Source organism: Trichechus manatus, unplaced genomic scaffold (assembly GCF_000243295.1).
Source record: "Trichechus manatus latirostris isolate Lorelei unplaced genomic scaffold, TriManLat1.0 scaffold00201, whole genome shotgun sequence".
NCBI lineage: Eukaryota > Metazoa > Chordata > Mammalia > Sirenia > Trichechidae > Trichechus > Trichechus manatus.
This window is the reverse complement of record NW_004444137.1, coordinates 3,172,728-3,189,998: the sequence shown is the minus strand read 5'-3', so window position 1 is coordinate 3,189,998 and position 17,271 is coordinate 3,172,728. Positions and strand designations below refer to the sequence as shown.

The following is a 17,271-nucleotide window of genomic DNA, read 5'->3' as shown; positions in this document are numbered from 1 at the left end:
CGTGAGACACAAATATCTTCACTTCTTTGGCCCCTTCAGAGAGATGTGTCCACATAGTCTTCCCCATAAATCCTTGTCTCCAATTATCCAATCACGTTCCTTCCAAGTCCCTGACCATCCAGCCAAACCATTGGCCACAGCCCATGAATCAGTACACAATTGCACATCTGGTCATTTCTCTTTCCAAGCAAAGTGAACGATCAGGTGCACTGTTCGAAGTTCTGCCGATTGGGAAGATTTCTCTTAACCACTGTCCTTCAGGAAGGTCCCAGAAAGGGGCTAAAGTGCTGCCACTGTCCACTTTCTAGTGGTGTCTGCATATTGCACAGAACTATCTGTAAACCAGGCACGAGTTTTCTCTTCTTCAGCCAACTGATCATAAGGAACTCCCCATAAGGCCATAGGTGCAGACTGGGAGATAGAAGGTATTGTGACAAGAGTGAAGACCATGGGCATTTGGGCCACTTTCTCATGCAACTTACTTGTGCCTTCAGGTCCTGCTTGAGCCTGATCTCATATATACCACTTTCATTTAGTGATGGAGTGCTGCTGTGCACATCTGACTTTATGACTCCGTGGGTGAGACACCACCTAGGTTTTGATGAGCAGCTCAGGCCACATGGTGACTTTGTGGCCCGTGGTTAAGCGTTCAGTCTCTACTAAGGCCCAGTAACAAGCCAAAAGCTGTTTCTCAAAAGGAGAGTAGTTATCTGCAGAGGATGGCAGATCTTAACTCCCAAATCCTAAGCATCTGCACTGTGATTCACCAACAGGGCCCTGCCAAAGACTCCAAACAGCATCTGTATCTGCCACTGACACTTCAAGCGCCATTGGATCAGCTGGATCATATGGTCTAAGTGGCAGAGTGGCTTGCATAGCAGCCTGAACCTGTTGCAGAGCCTTCTTTTGTTCTGGGCCCCACTCAAAACTAGCAGCTTTTCAATTCACTTGATATATAGGCTGGAGTAGCACACCTAAATGAGGGATATGTAGCCTCCAGAATCCAAGGAGCCCACCAGGCCACCAGGCATTGTGCCTCTTTTTCAGTTGTGGAAGGGACCAGATGCAATCACTTATCCTTCACTTTAGAAGCTGTATCTTGATGTGCCCCACATCACTGGATCCCTAGAAATTTCACAGAGGTGGAAGGTGCTTTTTTGTTGGATTAATTTCCAACCCTCTAGCATGCAAATGTTTCGCCAGTAACTCCAGAGTCACAAGAGACTTCTTCCTTACTAGGTCTAATTAGTCTAATGTCATAAATGTAATGGACCAGTGTGACATCTTTTGGAAAGGAAGGGTCATCCCATCCCTGCAGATTAAATTATGACCTAGGTAGAACAGTGAAGGTGTATTTCTGGCCTTGCCAGTTTACGGAAAACTGCTTCTGGTGTTCCTTCGAAACTGGAATTGAGAAAAAGGCATTGGCCAGCTAAATAGCTGCATACCAGGTACCAGGAGATGTATTAATTTGCTCAGGCAATGAAACTACATCTGGAACAGCAGCTGCAATTGGAGTCACCACCTGGTTAGGTTTATGATAATTCACTGTCATTCTCCAAGATCCATCTGTTTTTTGCACAGGCCAAATAGGCGAGTTGAATGGGGATGTGGTGGGAATCACCACCCCTGCATCCTTCAAGTCCTTGATGGTGGCAGCAATCTGTGCAATCCCTCCAGGAATGCAGTATTGCTTTTAGTTTACTATTTTCCTAGGTAGGGGCAGTTCTAATGGCTTCCATTTGGCTTTTCCTACAAGCCCACTTGTCAGGGATTCAACTGTGCCAGTTGCTGAGTATCTATTCCAACTATGCATTCTGGAACTTGGGAATTCGCTACAGGATGGATTCAGGGACCCACTGGGCCCACTGTAAGATGAACCTGAGCTAAGACTCCATATGCCCCCACTCTGACTGGTGGGCTACAGTGATATTGCTGGAAGTAGTGTCAGTTCAGAGCCAGTATTAGTAATCCCCAAAAAGTCTGATTATTTCCTTTTCCCCAATAAACAAGTCACTCTAGTAAAAGGTCTTAGATTCCTTTGGGGAAGGCTGGGAGAAAGGTTAACAGTATAAATTTTTGGCAGTGCAGTGAGGTCCTTCGTGAAGGGGACCTGGTTTCCCCTTCATTCAAGGAGTTGTGGGTCTGTAAACCAGCTCAAGTCTGGGAGTTGATTGTGGGGCCATGACTCTATTCTGGCAATTTGAGTTAGACTGCCCTTCACTTGACCTAGAATTCTTGCTCTTATATAGATCAAGTAAATAGTAGATTTCCCATCTATTTCACTCCTAGGGACACCATGACTATTTAGCCAAGGCCGTAAGTCGATATGAGTCAGACTATTCTGATTACTGCTTTGACTCTGGTGTCCATTAGGGCAAATACACCCACGTTGTCTTTGTCGATTGAGTGCCGCCACTTGGCCCCTACCACCATGGGGTCCATTCAGCCCCATTGTAGATAGGTATCTTAATTCAGTTAGGGCAATTCCCACTGTCAAATCTGACTTAGGTAAAATAACAATCACAGGAGTCTTCAAGGATGCTGGGGCTCGCTTCACAAGTTTGTCCTTCATAGTTGTGGTAAAAGGTATGTCCTTTGGGCACTCCATGTGTGAGTCTGTGGGCCTAACCTGATAAATCCACTCTAGCATGCCAGGTTCCCTAAGCCTTTGGATACCTTCTTCTACAGTATACCAAGGCGGGTGACGTACTTCAACTTGATTTAGTGTAGGCCACTGCTTAATCCATGCTTCAGTGAACTGATCAAATGAACTATTAGATCCTTTCCTAACCTCTGGAGCTGAAACACTGAATGCAGGATTTGTGCTTAGTGGGCCCATATCAATAAACTCACACTGATCCACCTTTATGTTCTTTGCACCTTATTCCACACCCTTAATAGCCATTCCCACACATGTTCCTCAGGTTTCTGTTTGTACGTATTAGAAAAGTCAAGTGGTTCTTTTGGAGTCCAGCGTACCTCCTCCTGGGTCACACTTTGTACTTCACCTTTTGAGGCTCGCTGGGACTTAAGTCTAGTTATAGGTCTAGATGCAAAAATGGGTGATGGGGTTGTGTTCTGAGAAGATTCAGCAATGTCTTATAAGGTATCTGCCTCAGGCGATGTCCCATGCAATCACTCAGATGCTGCCCCATGTGATGACTCAGACAAAGGCTCTTCAGACACAGCTGGGTTAATCTCATCAGATATGGGTGGAGAAGTTAATGGTTTTACTGGGGAGGGTTGCTTACCAGACAAAGATGAAGTACTCTGTTCAGATGGGAGTGGAGGGTAAAGTTAAATTCTTTACCCCACAGTGACAGATTTAAAGAATAATTATATCACAGAGGAGATTGAAAGTCTCCTTTTGCATTGCATGTCATAAATCAATCAATAGGATTTTAGCAGTTTAATGAAATAACTGTTGTTGTTAGCTGCTGTGGAGTCCGTCCTGGACTCGTAGCAACCCCACGTGTAATGGAGTGAAACGTTGCCTTGTCCTGTACCATCCCAGTGCTCAGTTGCGGATTCATCAGATTTCCATTGGCTGATTTTTGGCAGTAGATGGACAGGCCTTTCTTCCTTGTCTGTCTTATTCTGGAAGCTCTGCTGAAACCTGTTCAGCATCACAGCAGCACACAAGCCTCCACGGACAGACAGGTGGCTGCTGGGCACAGCATGCGTTGGCGAGCAGTCAAACCTGGGTCTCCCACAGAGAAGATGAGAATTCTACCATTGAACCACCACTGCCCCATGGTATGATAATTAGGGCAAACAAAATCCTAGAAATTATTTCTAATGAATTCATCATCAGTATTAATTGTATTAATCGTTCATATACCATCATTTCAGACTGAGAAAATTACTGAAAACATTTTTAAGAATTGGACTAAAAGGTCAAAGAAAGGGTCCTGAAAACACCCCCTCCCACCATGGTCATTCAGTAATGCCTTTCTTTGGTCTAACAGATGGAGAAAACTTTTAGGAAGAGGAAGCATACTTCAGAAGTTATGAGACCTAGATTAGATTATAAATCCTCAGTAATGCAATTTAAAATGGTATATCCCAGCAACTCACCTCCTAACCCTCAAGACACATCACATCTGTCAAAGTTGGGTCCGAGTATTTTCTCCTCATGAACTAGGTGTAAAATCCATTTGTAGCACCAGATATCTGAGCCCGAAGGGGTCCTGCAGCTGGTTAGGTCTGAATCCCTTGTTTTTCACACAAGGACTCAGACCTGGAGGGACTTGTCCAAGGTTGCAAGGCAAGTAAAAGATGAGGCTGGAAGCCAAGGTCCCTGACATCTGGGTCATGAGGAGTTGTCAGACAGCAGCAAGAGCACCGCCTAGAGACTCCATACCATACCCGGTGTGGCGCTGGGGCCGTCCCTGCCAAATATCAGAAAACACATTCTCTTCCCATCACTACCACCACCACCAGCCCTCCAGTCTCCTCTCCATACAGCAGCCAGGACCCTTCAGGGACTTTGTAGTTCATGTGCTTGAGGCATAGACTATGAACATGAGACTCTTTACCAAGGAGATGGATGGTGTAGGTCTATAGACCCCTCTCACACAATTATCTATGGTGTTTCTAGTATGAAACCATGATGGACCCCATCCAGATCTGGAGTCTGGCTGGTCAGCGGGGCCCCAGTCAGGGGGTTCTCCAGGCCCAGATCCAGCGCCCACCACCTGGCCCTCTAGGCAGGAATTAGAGCTTTGCCTCCTCGGTGAGGTCAGGAATGGAGGCAAGACAGAAGGGCCATGAGAGTGGGATGTATCTGTTTGGCTCCTCAGTGCCTGAGACAATGGCACAGTTTGCTATTTTGAGAAGCTAGTCACAGCTGGGCGTCCCTGGGTGGTGCAAATGGTTAATGCGCTCTGCTGTTAACCAAAAGACGGTTGTTTTTGTTGAGTTCTGTCAAGCTGATTCCTACTCATAGCGACTCTGTAGGACAGAGTAGAACTACCCCATAGGATTTCCCAGGCTGTAAGCTTTATGGCAGCAGATCGCCAGGTCTTTTCTCCCACAGAACAACTGGTGGGTTTGAACTGCTGACCTTTCAGTTAGCAGCCACTTACTTAACCACTGCGCCACTAGGGCTCCTCACCAAAATGTTAGAGGTTTGAATTCACCCAGAGGCACCTCAGGAGAAAGGCCGGGCGGTCTGCTTCCAAAAAATCAGCCACTGAAAACTCTACGGAGTGCAGTTCTCCTCTGACACACGTGGGGTCGCCGTAAGTCAGGGTCAACTCGAAGGCAGCTGGTTAACTTGTTAGTCACAGCTGGGGTATGACTGAAAAATGAATTTGTTTCAAAAGGGAAACAAAGTTTATATTCCAAACATCATGTATCCCTCCCCACAAAGGAAGGATCCAGCATCTGTCGGGCCAAACCATATACAATTTGGAGACAGTCTTAAAAAAAAGAATACAAAATTAGGTACAAAATAGAATAGATTTTGTAGAATGGGAAAAAAATCACAATAAATGATATATTTTAAAAAGCTGATGAACACAATGAAGATACAAAAATCAATAATATATAAAATAAAGATACAAAATAATATATATGCATTTTAACTAACTGCCTGACACATCTATAACACCTTTTATTTTCTATGTTTTTTGACTGCATAGTGCTTAGTTACCTCTTCATTTGATGATAATTTTATAATAGTATTTTCTATATGTAGCAAAAAGGTAATTTAGCCCTTCCTCTAGGTTCACACGCCTTATTAATAATATCATATGTGTTTTTAGTGTTCTTGCCAACTTGGAAAGGGAACCTGGGGTGGAAGGAAAACTGGTCTTCCTAGCTTGTGACTATCTTTAACAAATTGTCCCAAAACATAAGACCATGTGGACACCTTACTTGGTCTCGCTAGGGCCTTGGAAGGGACTGTTATGAGCCTGATTCGCTTCATGGGTAACGCGTCTGGATCCTGCCTTGCCGAAAGGCTCCTCTCACATGTTCAGGCGTCACAGCTTAGAGCCATGTTGCACGGCCATTCCTCCTTGCGCAGTGTGTCATCTCTGCTGAAATGCCATGCAATGTGTCCTTTGTCTCATCATGGAAAGTATTTTAAAGTGAAAATGCTGTAAAAATGTCATGTTGTGCAAAAGAAGAAAAAAAATCGAATTGTTGCTTTCTTTGTGTTTACTGTCCAGGTAAATATTTGACAGTAATACCTCTTATCTGTGGTTTCGCTTTCCGTGGTTTGTTACCTGCAGACAGCCGTGGTCTGGACGTGTTAAATGAGTAGTAGTGTGATGAAATCTCACACCATCCCACTCTGTCATTCACATAACTTTTAGTACAGTATATTGTTATAATTGTTCTATTTTATTATTAGCTATTGTTGTTAATCTCTTACTGTGCCTAATTTATAAATTAAACTTTATCATAGGTATGTATTATAGGACAAAACATAGTGTATATAGGGTTTGGTACTATCTGCTGTTTCAGGAATCCACAGGGGGTCTTGGAATGTATCCCCTGTGGATAAGAGGGGTTGTTGTATTATCTTTTGCTAGAAGTGCTTGCAAATCTTACAGAGCCAAGAGGAAGTTCAAGGTGATCTTTAAAAGAGATGCTTGATAGAAATATGGTGGAATTTTTCTCCTTTAGTATTAAAATATAATTAATATTGAGGTCACATACCTATGTGTGAGTTTTGAAAGCTGATTTTGACATATAGTGTCTTTTAATTTTAATTTAATATTCTAACCAAATATAGTTTTACTGAATCAGTATTCTGATAAAGACAGTCATTTCTGAGTGAAAAGCACACCTTGTGTTAGAAAAGATTTCATAAGTAACATATATCTGTAATACAAAATAATACCAGAAGTTAAAATGGTTTTTCAGCTTCATTAAATTCCTAATTTGAAACTAAATAAAGGAAAGCAAGAGAGAGAGATTGAACAATTGATGGTTGCTGTCCAAACAGCTGAATTAATGTTAAAAAGAAACGGTGAGATTTCAGATTTGTCAAAGGATCCATCAAACTAGTAAATCATCAATGCCATTTCAATGGTAGTTTCTACCTTCTGACTTTAGAAGTATGCTGTGTGAAAAAGAGGCCACCACAATAGTTGTTTATTCAACAAAATACTCATGCATTTAACCAGACATGTGCCAGGCAGCGGGAGGAGCTATGGATACTGAAATGAGACAGTAGCCCCTGCCCTCATCATGCTGACAGTCAAGTGGGAGAAAATGTCAGATTCAAAAAGACATACTGCAGAGCGTATGACCCATAACAATACAGGTATTTCCTGACTTACAGCAGGGTTCTGTTCTAAGTCAAATACTTCTTTTTGTTTGTTTATTGTTGTAGTTTAAGTGAAAGTTTAAATTTCAAGTTAGTCTCTCATACAAAAATTTATATATACATTGTTATGTGACCTAATTGCTCTCCCTGTACGTGACAGCACACTCCTCCTTTCCACCCGGATTTCCCGTGTCCATTCAACCAGCTCCTGACCCTCTCTGCCTTCTCATCTCACCTCCGGACAGGAGCTGCCCATTTTGTCTCATGTATCTACTTGAGCTAAGAGGCACACTCTTCACTAGTATCATTTTATGTCCCACAGTCCAGTCCAATCTTTGTCTGAAGAGGTGGTCTCAGGAATTGTTTTAGTTCCGGGTTGACAGAGAGTCCAGGGGCCAAGCTTTCTGGGGAAATACATTTTTTAGTTTTCATTATTCTCGTCTTTCGTTATCAGTATCTTTATATATCCGATCTTTGAGCATCTGCAAGTGAACATCTGGGAATAACATCAGCAAATTAGGTGCTGCAACATTGTATGTGGTATGTATTACTAACGATAAAATGTACCAGAAAAAAAAAGTCGTAAGTGCGATTTGTCGTAACTTGAATGCGTCGTAAGTCAGGGACTGCTTGTCTGTCACTCTTCATCATAGTGACATCACATTCCAGCTTATAGATTTAGTAACACTTGTGACTAATTTTCTCTTCAGCTGTGTCTAATAGGCTGTTAAACTCATCCACTAATTTTTTTTTCCATCCATAGCTTTTTATTTCTAGAAATTCTATTTGTTTGTTTTCAAATCTTCATAGGCATTTTTGAGAGTCTCTTATTGCTGGCTAATTTTTGTGATTTATTCTTTTATTTCTTTAAACATTTTATACATTGGTATTTTATATTTTGTATCTTATTGTTCCAATATAAAAGTCCTTAGAGGTTTAAATCAATCTCTCTCTCTCCCTCTCCCCTTCTTCGCTCCCTCCCTCCCTCCCTCCTTTTCTCCTTCCCTCTCTCTCTCCCTCTTCCTTCCTGGTTCCGTTCCTCTCTCCCTCCCTCATGTCTTTCTGTTCTTCTCTTCCTCCCTCCTTCCCTTCCTCCCTCCTCCCCACCCCCTTTCTCATGCTCATAGTTGTTCTTGTTTGTTCGTTTTTGGTGCTCTTTTTGAACTTGTATTTGATTGCCGTTCATCTGTTGAAATTTTGAGCGTCCTATGTTGGGAATGCTTTCTTTCAGAGTTGAAGAGGTTTTCTTTTCTGCAGGTCCTTTTTTTAATGTGGGAATCTCAGGGGCAGGAGCCCACCTACTGGTGTAAGATGTTGTCCCCTAATGCGCTACAGTGCTGGTATTGATATTTGCACTCAGGCCAAACCTTCTTTTTGCTCTTATTTGCCACTCTTTTCGTCTCTTAACTTTCAACTCACCTTTTTTAGGTGTCCTTAAATTTCAAAAGGAAATTGTAGGGTTAGCAAAGGCCTTCCCCGTGATCATTAATGGATGAGACTCTTTGGCTCTCATGGACTTGATGTGCCACTATGAATGCTCAGTTCAATCAGCATGCTTATACGCTGCCATCACTGATCCAAGTATGATGTTTTATTTGACATATGTGGTTCTGCGGCCAGAGGTCAGCCCAAAGGGTCATGGCCTGTCCGAAATAAGTTCGAAGGGCATTGTGGGCTGATGCCAATATCAGGTCATTGGTGCTGATTGGGAACCCCATGGAGCTGGAATGACCTAGTTCCACTGTCATGAGCTAACGTAGAAGGAGAAAAAGAGCAGATGTTTGTGATAAAATTTTTCAAAAGGGCAAATGTGTTAAAGGACAGCTTGGTGTGGTCCCAGGTTTGGACCTGTGTTCCATACTGATCTTGCTTGCATTGTTTGCGTGGTGGCTCACATGCCTACATTTTGCTATGGTGCAAGGCAGAGTCTCCCGGAAATTGAATTTCCTTTTGTCCTTCATGGATCAGTAGAGCTGACATCTCTCCTGACTAGGATTCTCGACACCCACACTGCTCAGCACGTCTCTCCTTCTTCCCTCCCCGACTTTTCTTCTTGAGAAACTGCTGTTGGGGAGCTGCTTCTGACTGAGGACGGTATCTGGAACCCAACACCTCAGCCTTGGTGGGGAGGGAAAGGGCAGTTGCGGCCCCTCCCCTGTCTTTGTACGGCCCACTCTGTCTGCAGTGAATGCCCATCCTGTGCACACTGCCTATCCCAGGCCACTCTTCCCCTCCTGATTTCAACAACCCCTTCTCCACTCTACCAACGGGAACAGGAAAGCCCATGGGGCAGGAATGTGCCCTCTATCCTGTCTGCGGCCTCTGGGAAGCTTCTTATCCACACATCCCTCAGGTCCAAGAGGCAATAGGAGAGTGAAAAGGGCAAAGAGCTTTGGCACCTAGAGGAGCAGGGCTTGATCACCACAGAGTCAGACTCTGTCCTCCAGAAGGAGGTAGGATCTGCTCTCTCCTGCCCTCTCACCAGTGAGGGTAGCCACACCCAGGTCAGAGACTTTCCTAAGGCCAATTAGGACAACTTCTCAGCATCTCTCAAGTTCAAAGCACTGCAGTCCCACATTTTGTAATGTTGTTGTTATATGCCGTCGAGTCGATTCCGACTCACAGCCACCCTATAGGACAGAGTAGAGCTGCCCCACAGGGTTTCCAAGGAGTGGCTGATGGATTCGAACTGCTGACCTTTTGGTTAGCAGCCATAGCTCTTAACCACTGCGCCACCAGGGCTCCCGTTTTGTGATAGCAAAACCCAGATGTGTTAACCTACTTCTTCCAAAAGAATCATTGGGAAAAAATATGCTAGGACTTCCATGAACAAGGAGTCCTTGGGTGGCGTAGACAGTTAACGCACTTGGCTGCTAACCAGAAAGGTTGGCTAAAAATTGGCAGTTCAAGTCCACCCAGAGGAGCCTGGAAAGAAAGGGCTGGCAATCTACTTCTGAAGAATTAGCTACTGAGGTGTAGCTTTGGCTATGTATATTTTCACCAAAAAAAAAAAAGCTTGAGAAGGGAGAGGGTTGACATGTCTTGGGGTTGTTAACCAATGTCATAAAACAATACAATGTCATAAAACACTATGTGTACTGACTGTTTAATGCGAAACTATTTGTTCTGTAAACCTTCACCTAAAGTACAATAAATAAAATAAAATAAAAATTAGCCATTGAAAATCCCATGAAGCACAGTTCTCCTTTGACACACATGGGGTCACCACGAGTCAGAGTTGACTCGATGGCAACTGATTGACTGGATTCCTGAACAAGCGGAGGCCAGTTGACCCCGAGGGTGGAAGACAGCAAACCTAACAGCGGCTGGAAGACTTGTCTTTGCCCTCCCCCGCCTCACCCCATCAGTGGTCTGCAAGGGAGAAACATTGGTGGGTGTGTCCCGGCAGGGAAGTGTCTCTGAGTAACAGGAGGTGGCAGGGGCAGGAGAAACACTTCAGCGCCCAAACCAGTTTTTCCCATATGTTAAAATAGCCCACCCAGGAACCGTCTGCAGCTAGCAGATATCTCACAGTTGCTGGTCGTAAATGTCACTCAGCCTTCTGGTTGTTGCCACCTACAGATGCTGGGCTTGTGGGTTTCCCTTCTCTGCCCTCATTTCCTGCCAGCTGCCACCGTGGCTGCTCAGGCTGAAGTCCATGGGTGGTCCCTGTTCCTGCCCGCTCTGTATGGCCATGGGCCTGGCACTGCTGGGCCTTCAAGGTGCTCATGGGTCGCTGCCTGTGTCTGGGGGTTTATACCAGCTGCCGGGCTGGAGCACAGGGAAAGACGGGGAATCTCTCACAATTTATTTACTCACTCTGTATCAATGAAAATTTAAGTGGTTTAGAGTTGTTGATCGCCATGGGAAAAATCTGCTATAAACATGCCAGCATACCTGCTAGGGTGCATAGCATGACCTTCTAGGGTGCATAGCGCATAGATCTTGTATACCTGAGTGTAGAACTGCTGACTCACAGGGTATGAACAGTATACGTTCAGTTTTAGTAGAGAATTCCAAATTGTTTACCAAAGTGGGTGAACTAATTTCTACCCCCACTGACAGTGTCTGAGGGCTCAATCCAGCAGCTGCTCCTTGGAAACCCTATGGGGCAGTTCTACTCTGTCCTGTAGGGTCGTTATGAGTCGGAATTGACTTGACACCAACGGGTTGGGTTTTGGTTTTGCTTTTCTCCATTCTCATCAACACTTAGTATTATTAGCCTTTTAAATTCTTCCCAGTTTGGAGGGCATGTAATGGCACTTCACTGTGATTTGAATTTGCATTTCTCTGATTTTTAACGAGGTCAACTGCCCCATCTCTTCCTTTCTCCCTGGGCCATCTTTGACCCTCTGCTTCAGTTTTTAACAAGAAAATGTCAATCAGGATCCAAGACAAGATGGAATAGTAGACACTGGACATGCATTCAGAAAACAGAATTGGAGTCCCATTTATTATATCTGTGACCTTGATATAGTGGAGGTGAGGGACTCTGAATCAAGGAGAATGACATATATATATATTTTTTTAATTATATAAATACATTTTATTTTCCATTTCCTTTCAGACTGACTTTCTTTTTTTTTTTATTGTACTTTAGATGAAGGTTTACAGAATAAATAGTTTCTCATTAAACCCTTAGTACACATATTGTTATATGACATTGGTTAACAACCCCACGACATGTCAACACTCTCCCTTCTCGACCTTGGGTTCCCTATTAGCAGCTCTCCTGCCCCCTCCTGCCTTCTAGTCCTTGTCCCTGGAGTGTTGTGCCCCGTTAGTCTCATTTTGTTTTATGAGGCTGTCTAATCTTTGGCTGAAGGGTGAACCTCGGGAGTGACTTCATTACTGAGCTGAAAGGGTGTCCAGGGTCTATACTCTTGGGGTTTCTCCAGTCTCTGTCAGGCCAGTAAGTCTGGTCTTTTTTGTGAGTTAGAATTTTGTTCTACATTTTTCTCCAGTTCTGTCCGGGACCCTCTATTGTGATACCTGTCAGAGCAGTCAGTGGTGGTATGTGGGCACCATCTAGCTGTACTGGACTCAGTCTGGTGGAGGCCGTGGTAGTTGTGGTCCATTAGTCCTATGGACTAATCTTTCCCTTGTATCTTGTTTCCTTTATTAAGGAGAATAATATTTTGGTATGGCCTATGGACATTAATTTCATTCTCAAAAAGTCAATTTGATATGCATATGAGTAAATTCTTAATACTTTGGTATATGTATAGTTCTTTATACTTCTAAATTATCCTATTTGTTTACCACTAATTTCATAAAATAAACAATCAACAACAACAACAAAAAACCCATTACCATCAAGTCGATTCTGACTCATAGTGACCCTATAGGACAGAGTAGAACTGCCCCACAGGGTTTCCAAGGAGCAGCTGGTGGATTCGAACTGCCAACCTTTTGGTTAGCACCCAAACTCTTAATCACTGCACCACCAGGGCTCCTAAAATAAACGAAGCAATTATAAATAATTCCATGTTATAAAATAATTTCCCTCTGACTCAGTACCCCTCATATAAAAATATGTTTTAGCTTCTCTGTGTTAATTAATTAATTTGTGTATTTATCTATTTATATGGGGTTTACAAGCAACCAACTGGCTTTAATCAACTGTGTGACTGAAAAAGGGAACTCAGACTTCAGGGTGCTGGGAACTTGGTTGGGTTGGGAGGAAGGGGCTGTCTTCACAGTGCAGAAGTTTCCAGAAGCAGCCACCTGTGGAGGCTAGGGAGGGTCTGGGTGTGTGTCTCTCCACCTGGCCAGCTGCCCTGAGCATCAGGGCATGGAGGGAACCTGTCCATCACACAGCCAAGCATAACTTGAGAAGAAATGTATTTGTTAAGCAAAGTTCCAACCTCACACACCACAGTTGAGCTCCCAAGTCTTGGGTTTCCATTTTGCAAGGCATCAGTATGGCAGAGGCCGGAAAGCACCAAGTCTAGTTCCAAAGGCTGTCTTTATTCAGTGACCTCGTGTACCCAGAAGGAAGCATCAGAAATTTTCCGAAGACCCCAAAGTCCTCTGGCATCTTGGCACATTTGAACTCGTTCCTGTACGCGGTGTCTTTGGGTCATTGCTTGGCCATCCTGGGCCTCAGTTTCCCTACTTAGAAAACACAGAGGCTGGGGAGGCTTTCTGGTACCTTTGTGGTTCACAGTTTCTCATATCTAATGATCCTAAGGGCTTCAGTTGCTGAAAGGGGAAAGCAGGGTTGAGGGTGGTGATGATGAAGGCACTAACTCGGGAGGGGTTGTGCATCCAGTTTCATGTCTTTGCAGCCAGCCTCCGCCTGGACAGCTGTTCCCCTAAATCCTACATGCCTTGAGTAGGCTTTCTCTTAGATCCCCAGTAAACCAGAAGTCTCCCGTCTTAGTCATCTAGTGCTGCTATAACGGAAACAGCACAAGTGGATGGTTTTCTCTCACAGCCTAGTAGGCTAGATGTCCAAACCCAGGGAGCCAGCTCCAGGGGTTTCTCTGTCAGGTGGTCCTTGTCATCAACCTTCCCCTGGGCGTTGAGCCTCTCAGCGCAGAAACCCCAGGTCCAAAGGACGCGCTCTGCTCCCGACGCTGCTTTCTTGGTGGTATGAGGTCCCCCGTCTCTCTGCTCGCTTCTCTCTTTTATTTCTCAAAAGAGGTTGGCTTCAGACACTATCTAATCTTGTAGACCTCATCAATATAACTGCTGCTAATCCATCTCATTACATCATAGTGATAGGATTTACAACACACGGGGAAATCACATCGGATGACAAAATGGTGGACACTCACATAACATCAGGAATCGTGGCCCAGCCAAACTGATACACATATTTTTGGGGGACACGATTCAATCTATGACATCTTCCTTGCTGTGCTTTGCGATGTATTTATTCATCTGGTTATTATCCCAGACTCAGCTCATCAGGATATCAGGAGGAAGGCTGCCCCAAAGATGAGCACAACCACAGTGCAAACAGGAGCCTCCCAGGCCAGCCCGCACAGCCCGGCTCTGGTTGTGCTGGCTGTTCCCTCGCCCCACTCGGTGGTACAAACAGTTAACATTCTCAGCTGCCGACCAAAAAGTGGGAGGTTCAAGTCTTCCCGGAGATGCCTTGGAAGAAAGACCTGATGATCTACTTCTGAAAAAGAAACCATTGAAAACCCTGTGGAGCACAGTTCTACTCTGACATACATGGGGTCCCTAGGAGTTAGAATCAACTCAAAGGTAACTGGTTTTGTTTCCCCTGCCCCACAAGGCATATCATTTTCTCCTTCCCTTGACTTCACCCAACACTATGTCCTGTCCCTGAACACCACTGGCAATCCCAGCGCTTTCTCTCCCTCCCTGCAGTGGGGCAGCATTCACCTCCCTCCATCTGGGGTCAAGAAGGTTCCTAATGAAAATGCCAACCAAACGCCCCCCACCCTGCACCCCCAAGCCAGGCATAGAGCTGTACTGAGTCTGACCCAATCTCAAGCCCCATGAAGAAAGGAAATGGGGCCAGAAAGGCTCCACAGACCCTCCTCCCCCACTTGTTCGGGGATCCTGAGGTGTCATGTGTGCCATTTGCCCTAGAACAACGGTGTTGCTGCTCTGGGGAACGGACGAGAGGAGGGGCTCATCCTGCTGACCCCACCTTTCCTGATGACCACTAGGGCTCCCAGGACCTTATCTGTGACCCTTCCCTACCTGGCCAGGGTGTCCAGTCACGAGCTGGCCAGCGGTGTTGGCGAAGCTGGAAGCTGACCTTTCCGGGCACGCTGGGCAGAGTCCTCAGCAGCCATGGCCCCATCCAGGTGCTGGGCTATCCACGGAGTAGAGGCCAGGCAGTATCTGCTGACCACCTACCACCCAACCTGGGTTTCTTCCTGGGCTCTGCCTACCAGGGCATTGAGGCGGTGGTGATTGGGCTGTTTCTCTTCCAGGATTCGAGCCCGAGACGACAACGGGTCCTACGCGCTCTGTCTCCTGCACGAGGGGAAGGTGCTGCACTATCGCATTGATAAAGACAAAACCGGGAAGCTGTCCATCCCCGACGGGAAGAAGTTCGACACGCTTTGGCAGGTACAGGTCAACGCCAGGGGGAGGTTGCCCTCCTGGTGGGGCAATGCGTGGGGCACGCGGGCACCTTGTCTCCAAGACGTAGAGATAAAAGGAGCCTGGAGCCTGTTAGAAACGCGTTTCTCAGCCCCTGCCTGAGACCCGCTACGTCAGAGTCTGCTTTTCAGCCTCCGGGTGGCTGTTATGAACACTGATGTTTGAGAAGCACTGGCCTAGGAATCATCATATTAGGTAAAGGAGGTTCCAGAATCTTCCGTGACTTGTCCAAAGCCACTTAGATCTCGGTACCACAGGGTGATGTCCATGATTCAGGGCTGTGTTAAGGAGGTTTTGGTTTCGGCTTTAGGAGACTAGAGATATTTCTTTCTAAGATATTCTGCTAAAACCCAGAACAGTTGTAGACAAAAATGCTCACAAAATCAAAGCAAAGGTGGTCAGGGAAAGAAGCATGGAGAAAGCCAATAAGACAATCCTTTGATTTGTGAAAGGCTGAAGTGCATATAAAAGGTCAGGTGCTGTTCTTGCTGCAAACCGAGTCCCCCTCTGTGGAAATTAAGGCCATTTAGAAAGTACGTCAGCACTTCCTGGGCATCGGGCTGCCAGTGGACAAGACTCTTGGTAAAAAAAAGTTTATCCTTGATGCAAACCCCAAACCGCGAATGATTTGAACGCTAATAGGATGCTCATGGCTGCTTTTCGTTGTAGTTAGTATAAATAGCTGGTCTAATTTTAAATCACAGTTTCATTAGCTGACAATGACGGAAATGGCAATAACAGCGCTGAATGTGTCATTTGAAAGAAAGCTAAAAAGCTGTAGTGAGTCCATAGTCAGGTGAAAACCAGAGGACTCTGCTGCCACCTAGAGGGGAAACTGTATTGAGCTTTTTGTGGCTACCAGAAAACCCCAAACCCGTCGCCCTTGGGTGGATTCTGACAGCGACCCTATAGGACAGAGTAGAACTGCCCCATAGAGTTTTCAAGGAGCGCTTGGTGGATTCGAACTGCCGGCCTATTGATTAGCAGCCGTAGCTCTTAACCACTGCACCACCAGGGTTTCCTTTTGTAGATAGGACATAATTAACATGTTACATGTTCATACCCAGGCCCAGCCAGGATGACACCTGGAGTAAATAGCGAGGAAAGGACTCAAAATCCCATCTTTTAAAAATTGAGACCACTGGTCCTCGTTTCCTTTCAAGCACTTAAAGTAACTCCTGCCTACTGTTCTTTGGTTCCCAATGCTGCAGTTGGAAAAAATGAAAATATTTCATCTTTGAACACTGGATATTATAATACTTAAACACGTTAGTCATGACTTTGTCATTCTGTTACGTGGCTCGTAAGCATTTGTCTCGTATAAACCACAGGCTTTGCTTTATTTCATAGTATTGATTTGAAAGAGTATTTAATCTTATGACCTGAGGTACTTCAGGGAGATTTGTAAGGAATATTACCTTCTGATATTAATTTCACATCAAAGTCTCTGACCGACTCAGGGAATCATTGATGTGTGCATTTAAGGCACCTGGAGTCTTGTACCCAGCTGTGTCCCCAATACTGGAAGACCTAGCCCACATCACTAATAAATGGTCATGCAGTATCTGCTGAATGACCATTGTGCTTGTGTGACATTCTTTCACAATCTCACGAAGTCTGCACACTATAGTCTGAAACATCTCAAATCGTTGGAATGTTCCTTCCCAAGACTCTCCCTCTTTTCTTGAGTCCTCCATATTATAGTATTCAACACTAAATAAATCTTTCCCATTATATATGTTCTAGCTGTCATATTTAGAAAAACCAAAAATAACCCAAACCCATTGCTGTCACGTCGATTCCGACTCATAGCAACCCTACAGGACAGAGTAGAACTGCCCCATAGGGTTTCCAAGGAGTGGCTGGTGGATTCGAACTGCTGACCTTTTGGTTAG

At 44.9% G+C, this 17,271-nt stretch overlaps 1 protein-coding gene across 4 annotated transcripts in view; it reads left to right on the top strand.

Moving 5' to 3' along the window:
* SYK (spleen associated tyrosine kinase) overlaps positions 1-17,271 on the top strand; it is a 130,831-nt gene that overhangs the window by 64,643 nt on the left and 48,917 nt on the right. For all 4 annotated transcript variants that reach the window (XM_023742129.1, XM_023742127.1, XM_023742128.1 and 1 more), the window contains one exon: positions 15,205-15,343. In XM_023742129.1, coding sequence (XP_023597897.1) covers positions 15,205-15,343 — 139 coding nt within the window. The remainder of the gene's footprint in view (positions 1-15,204; positions 15,344-17,271) is intronic.